We start from the raw sequence: 11,736 nt of genomic DNA on the forward strand, positions 1-11,736 counted from the left end.
CATTAAATAAAATCCAAGACTTAGAGATAGGGAATCGAACCCACTAAACCAACAATACATCTCAGCTTTGCGGGTCTAGCCTATAACCGCCTAACATACTTTACTATAAATTTCTCATATTAACCATTAAATAAAATCCAAGGCCTAAAGACCGGGAATCGAACCCACTAACCAACAATACATCTTAGCTTTGCAGGTCTCACAAACTTAGTTAACTGTAAGATCTTAGTTTTAAAACTTTTTTTAAATTAAATTTAATGTTACTTGGATAGGAGCTTACTCATTACAATCCAGTCTCTTTAAGCAGATCTTTACATAGTTATCATTTAAGTTCTGTCACATGATAATTCTATTAAATTTTCTTTATCTTTTATTGGATAATGATGTAGCTTTTCCTAAATTTTCTTTATAAAAGGGGGTTTTGAAATCCAATTATCATTTGTGTTTTCAGGTTTTGGGTAAATACTCCATGAAAGACAATTTTAATACTGCTAAAATATGCTATTATATTTTCTCGTATATCTTGAGACAGACTAACCTTACTACTCTGTACATATTAACAACTTTACTGTTTTAATATTATTAATTAAAATAATTTTTTTATGAATTATAGGGGGAAAAAGCGTTTCTATGATATTTTTATGATTTCATTTTTTATGTCCGCCATTATTGATTATTTTTCGTGTACCACCATCCAGCAACTCGTGTACCATCAACCAGCAATTCGCATACCACGAATCAGCAACTCGCGTACCACGAATCAGCAACTCGCGTACCACGAACCAGCAACTCGCGTACCACCAACCAGTAACTCGCGTACTACCAACCAGCAACTCGCGTACTATCAGGTTGGGAAACGCTGATGTAAATAAAAGAAGCGGCTAACTAGGGGTCGAATAGTACAACTAACTCTGGTAGCTTCCACTCTGGACTTATAGAGAGGGGTTTAGTATTCCACAGTTATTCTTATCTTACATTAATAGGGGGTCTTAAAGGCGAGCCAATTGTAACTTAGGGTTCATATAGCTTTAGTATAGCCTAGCACTTAGAGCCATGAAACGCAGTATTCTTGGCAGTTAAAAAAGAAGAAGACTAAAACAGTTGCAATATACAAAAATTAAAGATGGTTACCGTACTAGAAAGGTATAAAATAAGCGACTTAAATGGAAATAGGCCGGATATAACGCGAAGCCAATGCTGGTAAGATGAATCAGAGTCATACACGAATGGGTACCACAAAATTATCTGATTGGTCGCAGAGAAAGACAAAGTTCCCAAAGAGACTTCCGGTTTCCACTCCAACTGCTCTTAAAGTTGAAAAACAAGAAAAAGTCTTGTGAGTATAAAGACATGATTTATTTTAATTCAATTTTTATTTCCAATTAGAATTATTTAATTCATTTAAAGCATTATAATTAAGTTTTTCAGTTAAGTGCCTATGTTAACAACTTCACTAAAAAACAACTTACAGCATCCAAAGTTCAAACTTTTGCAAAAAACTTTAAAGCTACTAATGCAATCATTTTTAAAATCAATTACATGTTAATAAGTGAATCTTGGCAAGTTTTGTGAACTTTGATGGAAAATTCTCGTTTAAGCGGGGAAAACTCTCTTTTTTCTTTATTGAGGGGGTGGGGGGTGTGGGAGGAGTGATGGAAAAGTTCCTTAAAAAAAAAAGATTTTCTTTGATAGAAACAAAGTTATGTAAAATTAGTGATGTAAGTAATTCCTTTAGTATGGGAAATTGTACGCTCGACTTTTAAGGACAGTTGAAATAGTTTGTAGATTTCGTTCCGTCAAACCATGGTTTCTATTGCAAAGATAAGTATTTCCCGTGAAATGGACATTTTCGGTCTTTGCCGGAAGCCTTAAGAGACGCAATTATTTTACTCAGGATACAATAATGGCGTAGTCAGGATGCACTCTTCAGTGCGACCTTTAAATTTTCGGTAGATTTTTTTTTTGAGAAAAGCCTATCCAGGTGAAGAAGAAAACTCGGCAGCACTCCCCGAAGATGAAAGAACTCGACCCCCCCCCGGTTAGTCAGAGGGAAGTTCATGGGAAGAGAAATGGAAGTTGGCAGTTTTGGATTTGGTACGATTTGGTATTTGGGTTGGAACCAAACTCATTCTGCAAGCAAGCTCTCTCTCTGAAGAACAGAAGATCCTGGACAGGGTGTATTTCCTTCCCCAGTATAACTTGCTGTCCCTCCAGGAAATGTGAGGACTTTAATGCTTCTCCAGCTGTTCTCTTAACCCTGGAGTCAATTTGACTCCAAAAAGAAATAGGAATGGTCTCTGTTTCCCACACATCTCATAGCTATCCCGAAATGCTCTTAGATATGCTATCCCCATTCTCTCACCATTTGATAGTCACCAGCTGAAGACCATGGAATTCTTAGTTTCTTTTTTGCAGAATAGTTTACTTGAATCATAAGAGTCATTTTGACTCCAAATTGGCCTTACACGTAAATATATCAGAGTCATTTCGACTCCTGATTGGCACAATATAAGTAGATTTTCTGTAATTAACTTCGACTCCAGATTATTGCCTAAATACTTATTTGCTAAATTTACATAATTTTCATAGAAAGTATCAAGGCACAAGAAAAAAAAGCCTCTTTCTAGAATTGGATTTTCTGTCCGAATTGCAGCAAAAACTTACCGCGAATTGGGTAATTTCCTGATCCGTGTCAACAGCGCACAGTAATTGGAAAAATAGTGAATGTAATTAAAAACATGAAAAAGTCCCTGATCAGAAGGCAGTCCAGCCAGGGTTCTAGAAAATACTGAAATTACCGCGATCCTAAGTTGAAGTTAATTCCTTCTGCGTGAAATGTTCTGGACAGCGTCAAAATTTGTTTTTTTTTCGATCTTAATTCCTATTCTTTCTCATTCTTTGATGCAAATCTTATAATTAAAATTGAAATCAATATAATAAAAAAAGATCAAAATAAATTATGGAGTCAATATGGAGACTCCACACTGGCAATAACTGACTAAGTTCGAGCAATGGCAATGCCAGTGTTAACCAACTGGATATCTTCTTACAAACAATTACGTATAACCACATTTCAAAACTGCATTTTCTTAGCTTCATCTGAGGTACCTCTTAATTCCCTCTTTCTCTGGAGAGGCTGAGAGAGGAGACTTCCATTATAGATTTTTATTCTATTTATTTGTATTTGATAAAAGATGAAGGCTGAGAATGTGGTTTATAAACTTTTTAAGAAACTGCGGCCTATCGAGTTTCATATTTTAAGACAAACGCGGAAAGTATTATTAACATTTATTTTATTAGATTTTCTTTTTTTGAACTTTAAAAGATTTTAAAAATATCTAATGGGAAACTCACACGACATTCTGTTACAAGTTTGTACGTGTGTGTAGTTAGCATGACGCCAAATCGTCGGAAGTTCTGAGTTGATATTATAGACTGGGCACCACATCCGGGTCTTGGCGGCAAAACTAAACCGGAAGGTTTACTGAGAAGATTTTTCTTCTTCTTTTTTTTGGTAATTTCCCGGAAAAGGTTACAACGATTTCCTCTTTGAACTTCCTTCATAAGTACAAAGCGTGCAGGTAGAACCATATTTTTGTATTTTTCGCCCTAGAAAAAAACGACGGTAGCGATAAAATCAGCTCGGCTATATCGATATTGCAACTACACAATCGCGACTTACTGTTTACATTCGACTGGTTAGTGTTAGTTTTTGACCTTGAAGAGAGACGCTGTTTTTTTTCATATTTGGAATTTTTATTAATTCCACTTTTTTTCCTCTCTCTTTCTAATTCATTTACATTCCAGCACGTTTCTCGCACGTGCCTGTATTATTGTCCAGTGCATTTCTTGCTGGAATAATGTGGGTATTATCGAAAAAAATTTTTATTTCCTCGCTATCGGAGTGCCTAAACTCGGAGCTTAGAAATTTCGAAAATTCCTCCCACCCAAAAAGAGTGTTCAAAATGGCCCATAATTGTTTGAATTACGCGACGAGTAGTACTCAATTGAATTTACGTAGTGTTCGATAGATGGCGTTCCAAGCTTGAAACCTTTCAAATAACCTCTCTTAATTGGTTCGTTGATTGATGTCCTTTGTCCGAACAATCTTGAACAATCTCTTCTCTTTGAAGAGACGCTACCAGGAAACTGGCCGAGAATTGCTTTTAGCAAAGAATTAGTGTGCTAGTGGAGATATTTTTGAGAAGGAGTTCATGTTTTTTGAGAGTGGATACTAGTTTTGAGAAGATTATTAACAAAGTAAAAGTGCTGCTACGAATACAGTGATATTAGGGCAGAGAAGCTGATTATTGCTGGATTAATTTTTGAGTTATAACTAACTAAAGACTGACAGACTCACTACTCAAACTATTACTTCCGGGAGACTGATTTAGTTCAAACTTAGTGCAGTTCTAGTACCCACTATAATAGTGGAGAATACTGAATTTTATTGATATTGGTCGATTACTTTCGGAGCTATAACTAACTAAAGACTGACAGACTCACAACACAAACTATCACTTTCTGTGGACTGATTTAGTTCAAACTCAGTGCAGTTCTAGTACCCACTAAATAGTGGAGAATTCTGAATTTTATTGATGTTGGTCGATTACTTTCGGTGCTATAACTAACTAAAGACGGACAGACTCACTACTCAAACTATCCACTTCCAGTAGACTGATTTAGTTCAAACTTAGTGCAGTTCTAGTACCCACTGAAATAGTGGAGAATACTGAATTTTATTGATATTGGTCGATTACTTTCGGAGCTATAACTAACTAAAGACTGACAGACTCACAACACAAACTATCACTTTCTGTGGACTGATTTAGTTCAAACTTAGTGCAGTTCTAGTACCTACTATAATAGTGTTGAATACTGAATTTTATTGATATTGGTCGATTACTTTCGGAGCTATAACTAACTAATGACTGACAGACTCACTATTCAAACTATCGCTTCCTGTGAACGGTTTTAGTTCAAACTTAGTGCAGTTCTAGTACACACTAAAATAGGGCTGGACACTGTTTTTTACCAGTATACGTTGATTACTTTTTGTGCTATCTTAACTTGAACTAACTTAAATTTAGCCAAGAACATCCAATCACCTACTAGAAAATATTTGTTGAGACATTGATCTAATAACCAGAAATAATCCCTTCCTTAACGACTAACTAATCATTTCACATACCTTGAATCCATTTTGATCTAATAATAGTGTTGGTTTATTTTTGTGGTTTTTCTATTAATAAAATATATCGCAAAAATTGAGGTCAAAATCGATTGATTGGTTAAAATTTCTTCATGTTTTATCTTGTCAATTATAGCTAGGAATGCTGTTCTGTAATTTTGGTAATGCAATACTGTAAACGACCTTGTGGTATTGTAATACTGTATTTAGTATTGCGACAAGTATTTAGATGTTTCAGAATTATTACTGTTCCAACAGAAATGCTCTCTCGTGGTTTTAAAACACGGAAACTGATAGGAGATTTAAATTAGATATTTAGTTTGGGATACTTTATTCCTTTCAGATATACTGTTATTCTACTTCCGCATTTTCATAAATTGTTGTTGTTAACCTTCTTTTCTTGTAAACAACGTAGCGCCTAATCGTACGATCCAATTTTCATGAATGAGGTCTCATTCGATTCGAAATTTTCATGTAGATGTGCTTTCAGGGGAGCTCTCGCATATTGTACATATTGTAGGAGAGGAGTTAGCTCCCCACATATTTACCAAGTAGTAGTCCAGATTGTTTGGCAGTGTTGAAGAATAAAAGATTCAGAGAATGGCCGCTGAACGGATCTGTTATTGGATTCGTTCGAAGGACTCTCTCTCAGGCTGAAGTGACTCGTAAATATTCAGAGAATGGCCGCTGAACAGATCTGTCATTGGATTCGTTCGAAGGACTCTCTTAGGCTGAAGTGACTCGTAAATATTCAGAGAATGGCCACTGAACGGATCTGTTATTGGATTCGTTCGAAGGACTCTCTTAGGCTGAAGTGACTCGTAAATATTCAGAGAATGGCCGCTGAACGGATCTGTTATTGGATTCGTTCGAAGGACTCTCTCAGGCTGAAGTGACTCGTAAATATTCAGAGAATGGCCGCTGAACGGATCTGTTATTAGATTCGTTCGAAGGACTCTCTTAGGCTGAAGTGACTCGCAAGAGACGTCAAAATCCCTGAAAATGATTGGCTATTCCACTAGCTCTTTTCGATAAATTTTTAGCTTAAATAATATAGAATTTTGAAAACATGAAACAAGATTATTTTGAAGAGATCGTGTCCCATTTATTGCACATTTTAAAAAATATCACTATACAATTTATTGGTAACAATTTTTGGTAACAAAAAAGAAACAGACAAAAATAATTAATTAATTAAAATAAAATTAGATTAATTTTTCACCACAGATGAGCTCCTACAAGTCCATGTCCAAAGACGCCATGATGGTGAGCACCAACGAGAGCCTTTTGAGTTTCGGTGGCTACAGCGTGAGCCACTTTACCGACGGCTACTTCGTGGGTATCAGCTGGCAAAACCAATGGGACACCACCGCCCAACACGTTTCTAGTGCCTTCGACGGCTTGTTGTACAAGTTGAGCGTTCTTAGCGGCCGCTGTATGGACATCGTCCAAAGGTACGGGCAGAGCGTTCGGGTTGACTACACCCAGAACACCATGGGCGGCTACTACTGGGGCGGCCAGTCCAAGGCCGTAGACTGAACGACGCCATCTGTGTGCGGCGGCAGCGTGGGCAGCAAGATGAGCGGCTTTGGCAGCGGCTACTTCCGGTGTGTCGTGTGGGACACCGTGGGCTCCGTGAGCGCCCCAACCGCCTCCGTAACCCCAAGCGTTACCAGCGTGTCCGGCCCATACTCCTGTGGAAAATCAAAGACATTTAGTATTTTTCTGGTCTAACACTTAATCCTAGAAGTGATAAATCCAACTTAAATAAGAGTTAAGCAATAGAGAGTTGTGGTAACTTTGAAGAGCAGATTTCTCTCACCTCCATTAGCAGCCCATGCGTTGTAGTTTCCAGCCCAGGAGCCGTCAGTTGCTGGGTTCCATTGGCCAGAGTGGTCACCGTGCCATTGTCCATTATCACCGTGCCATTGTCCATCATCACCGTGCCATTGTCCATTGTCACCGTTCCAGTGTCCAGAATGGTCTCCGTGCCATTGTCCATCATCATTGCCACCCCAGTTGCCGTAAGTATCATACTGATGGGTATCATCATGCCATTGGCCATCATCACCGCCGGCCCAGCCACCGGCGCCTCCGTGCCAGGCTCCAGCGCCTCCGGCCCAGGCTCCGGATCTGACGGCAGCGTGGGCGGCAAGATGTGCAGCCTTGGCGGCGGCTACTTCAGGTGTGTCGTGCACTGGTGCAGGAGCGCCACCCCAACTGGTTAAACAGGAAATTCACAAAAATTAGAGGAAAACTTATAACTCCAGACTCCTAATGCAAATTTCCACAATCCAAAAAAAAAACCACTTACTGTCCAGCTGCCCAGGGTGCTCCAACTCCGTAGGCTCCGGCCCAACCGCCGGCCCATCCACCGTGGCCCCAAGTGGCTTTGGCAACTCCAAGGGCTATTAGCCCTACTAGTAAGGTCTGCACAGATCAAATAACACAATCAAATTTAAAAAATAATTTAGAATGTGGGGAGGTGAATGAGATGAACTCGTGCAGGAGGAGAGCAGAAGGAGAGAAACTACCCAGCGGTAGCACTCTCTATAGGAGAGAGGAGAATGTGAGGAGGAGAGAGGAGGGATAGGAGAGTATGATGAGCTGGTGCGGGAGGAGAGCAAAAGGAGAGAAACTACCCAGCGGCTGCACTCTCTATAGGAGAGAGGAGAATGTGAGGAGGAGAGAGGAGAGATAGGAGAGTATGATGAACTCGTGCGGGAGGAGAGCAGGAGGAGAGAAACTACCCAGCGTTAGCACTCTCTACAGGAGAGAGGAGAATGTGAGGAAGAGAATACGAGGAGGAGAGAGATGAGATAGGAGAATAGTGATTTAGGCCTTCAGACTACAAGGAAGTCGCGGGACCACTGGCGATTCAGTCGGCGAAGAGTATTAGGGATGTCAGAGGAAGCGAGAGACAGTACAAGCTTACGTAATTAAATTTTATGTCAATTTACAATTTGTAATAAAAATTAATTGACTTCAATATTATACATTTTCACTTTAAAGGAACCATATTTTACAGGGGGGGGGGGGAAACACGCAACAACCTCCAAAATCTGTTTAGTGAAATGTATTTCCGGTCAGTCAATTTTATAGTCAACCAAATTTTGAATTTTAGTTACTGATTTAATTTTTATTAATATTTATTAGGTGATAAATCCAGAACACTTTTAAAAAAAACTCTGGTCATCTCCTTCTCTCAGAAGTGCTCTTATATTAGAAACCATTTCCGGTTGGCTGATTTACTCCCTCTCTTCCCCCCCCCCAAACATATAATTGCTTATGCCAATGATAGTCTCTAAAAATTTTTGAAGTCCTATTTTAAATATTATTGTTCATCTAGGCTTCTGTTGATGAGTATGACAAGAGTGGCCAGATTTCCGTCTTGGAATTTTATATCAATTTACCGGAAATGAGGCTGTAGGAGATTCCATTAAACTGGAACACACGTGTTTGGTTTTAAAATCGTTTTCCTTTTTGTTTTCACTCAGATTGTTTTAGGGTTTTTGCGGGAGCTGTGACGTAACTGTTCCCCCAATAGGACAATTTTTCTCACTGCAGTGTACGTACCATTACTAGGGACTAGAGTGTCTACGTAATAATAGATTGTAATTTTTAAGAGAATCTAAACATGTGCAAATTTTCAATTATTTACAGATTTCAATTAAGAGCTGTCAAATTATGCAATTTTAATAGGGGACAACCTTTGAACTGCAGTAATGGACCATTAAAGCTCGCAAAGCGAATTAATTAAACCTGAGAGATGCTGAATGTATTATCTACTGCATACATTCTAAATACATTTAACAACAAAGTACATTAATAGTTTTTTTAATCCAGATATTATAAGGATGAAAATTTTTTGTAGACTTATGAGCTCCTGTAGGAGCTAGAATTTAATCTAACTGTTGAACTAATATTGTCCATCCCCTTACAAACAATTAGTTCTAGGAGCTCGGTAATGCGGCTATTTAAGTAAGTCAAAGTAATCAGGATTCAGTATTCAAGTCTATCCTACTTCGTCTAAGTAAATAAAGTAAATAATATAAGTGATCGAAGCGATTTTGATGAAATTAAATTTTCTTGTATCCTTGTAATTCGTTCCGGGAAAATTGCCGGAAATCTGCCAAAATTTATGGCATTAAAAGTGCCAGTCAACAGGGTTTACTTCAAAATTTGGGTTTTAATTTACATATTTAATGTAAAGGGAAGCTAATACCCATTTCTTCACCGGAAGGGGAAAAAAATCGATATTACTCGGAAAATTTTCCAAATAAGAGTTAATTTTTTTTTTTTGAAGAAAATCGTTGTAGTCATTTTCAAGAAAAATCATACAAGAAGTGTGAAGAAAAATTAACTCCTAACCCACAAAGTTTTCAGATATCCTAAACACAAAGCCTACGCAAAAAGAAAAACACGTTGTACAACCCACCTGCCTGACCAGGTAGTTAGGTTACCTATTTCACGGTTACACTATTAATAGACAAGTCTGCTCAGCTTGTTGTTTGCATTAGTTACTACTGTGATGCAGTCACGTGTTGCAACTAGAATTTAGGTGCGGTAGTAGTAAAAATTGCGGTTAAAGGCGTTACCAATTTTCAATGCTATAATTTGGCTTCAATGTTTAGATTTCTTGACAGCCAGTTCGATTATTACATCGAAAAAGTGAGTGATCCCTAAATTAAAGAGATACTTCCGGTTTAGTCGTCTTCAAACGCGGGTTTTCTTAGAAAAACGTTGAACTTTTTTTTTGTTATTTTACCTAAGTAGGATGACCACAAACGTAGGGAAATGCGAGTTCAGGATTAAGTAGAATCAGCGAAATATTAGCTGCTTCCGGCCTTGCGTAGAAGTAAAAGATTTAGTTTTGGCTAGATCTTGTAGAATGATTAAACGAAAGCGGAAACGTTTAAGGAAATTTTAAGAATGCCTGTTAGAAGCAAGATCAGTAGGCTAAATACTGGAAGAAGTGGAAGATTTAAGAAAGCTTGGATAGAAAAGAAGTTGGACTTCTTGGAGTGGGGATGGGAATTCCAAAAAGGAAGTCCAGGAGCTTCCAAGGAGCAGTAGTGGTAAATGAAAAAGGAAAATCTAACAATACTTTGTAGGGAAGAAGATTATCTCTCTCTTTTTTTAAAAAAAAAAAAATCCAGAAATTGTTAGGATGAATAAAAGTTCGAAGACTTGTGAGCTCCTGTAGGAGCTACAATTGAATCGAACTGTTATTGTCCTAAGGGGATAGAATTAAACCTGAGAGATACTGAATGTATTACGTTATCTATTGCATACATTCTAAGTACATTTAACAACAAAGTACATTAACAGTTTGTTTTTTTTTAATCCAGAAATTATTAGGATTAATAAAAATTTGAAAACTTGTGAGCTCCTGTAGGAGCTCAAATTGAATCGAACTGTTATTGTTCATCCCCTTAACTAACAAATTAGTTCTAGGAGTTCGGTAATGTGGCTATTTAAAGTGAGACAAAGTAATATCAGGATTCAGTATTCAAGTCTATCCTACTGCATCTAAGTAAATAAAGTAAATAATAAAACTCCTAACATAATAAAACTGGTAACTCCTCCTCCATCAAGTTTCTCTCTCTCTCTTAACTGGAGCCTCCACAAGATCACTGTCTTGCAAGATCTATGGGCAAGAGAACCGGAGGCCAGGATGAGGCTAAGCACCACAATGACACACACTAACAAACAAAAAATCCCAGGTGATTTTATTCTGCACATTTTCCTTACCAGGGACACTTTTGGCGGGATCCTCTGAAGTTTTTGCAATTTTTGAGGGAACCCCTCCCCCCACCGTCAAAAAATAAAAATTAAATTATCGGTGAAAGCTCAAAATTTCTTTAAAAAAAACAAAAAAATGATAAAAAACCAGCTGATCCAATTAAAACATCTGATTCAATTAAATCAGCTGATATAAAATATAATAAACATAAAGCTGTGTACATACCATGGACTTCATTATAGGTACTACAATTTAGGTGGATACCTCCTAGACGATCGATGTGTTCGCTAGGACTGTCGATGCACTCCGAGATGGCAACTTGGTTTATATACATGCACTGACCATGAGTGTGGTTCTTGCAGCCCCCTCCTCATTTCTAGAGTTCTAGATCATTTGTTACTATTTGAAAGTGTTAGAAGAAAAAAAAAAATCACTCATAACCTCATACCTAAGATAGGCAACCTGCTGCAACAGGTCCTCACCGTGTCCTCAGGCGATCTTCTACCCCTTCCTCGTCAAGTTAGTTGTCTATCCTTCCATTGACTGGACATGACATAGCCAGCATTCCATCTGGGTAATTGCTGCTAATTAAGTTAAAAAAAATTGGTCAAAGTGTAGCACTATTTTTTTAAATTTCTGTTACGCTATTTTTTACACTTTACCAAAATAAATAAATCCATTGCGGGAAAATTGCACAAAATTTTCTTATTTACAGTAATTATCATTTTTAAAAGGTGATAAGTGATAATAATTCTCCTCAATGTTACACAGGTGAGAAGAACCTTTGTACTTAATACCA

At 37.7% G+C, this 11,736-nt stretch overlaps 1 protein-coding gene across 1 annotated transcript; it reads right to left on the minus strand.

Annotated features, from left to right (window-relative positions):
* Positions 1-6,271: 6,271 nt before the first annotated feature.
* On the minus strand, positions 6,272-11,319 carry LOC141446728 (uncharacterized). The gene is made up of 4 exons (XM_074113444.1): positions 11,163-11,319; positions 7,506-7,621; positions 7,014-7,411; positions 6,272-6,885 (listed from the first exon to the last, which is right to left on the minus strand). Exons 1-4 carry the CDS (start codon positions 11,172-11,174, stop codon positions 6,410-6,412), a joined length of 1,002 nt encoding a protein of 333 aa, XP_073969545.1. The 5' UTR covers positions 11,175-11,319; the 3' UTR covers positions 6,272-6,409.
* Positions 11,320-11,736: the final 417 nt, after the last annotated feature.

This window comes from Rhodnius prolixus, unplaced genomic scaffold, assembly GCF_049639745.1.
Source record: "Rhodnius prolixus isolate KJV_2025 unplaced genomic scaffold, Rpr scaffold_7, whole genome shotgun sequence".
NCBI classification, from domain to species: Eukaryota; Metazoa; Arthropoda; class Insecta; order Hemiptera; family Reduviidae; genus Rhodnius; species Rhodnius prolixus.

What these genes read in the sequence shown, in the direction of transcription:
- LOC141446728 (XM_074113444.1), bottom strand. An exon ending in GCACCCTGGGCAGCTGGACA is followed by an intron (nt 7,412 to 7,505) that starts GTAAGTGGTTTT and finishes CTGTTTAACCAG; the next exon opens with TTGGGGTGGCGCTCCTGCAC. An exon ending in CGCATGGGCTGCTAATGGAG is followed by an intron (nt 6,886 to 7,013) that starts GTGAGAGAAATC and finishes GATTTTCCACAG; the next exon opens with GAGTATGGGCCGGACACGCT.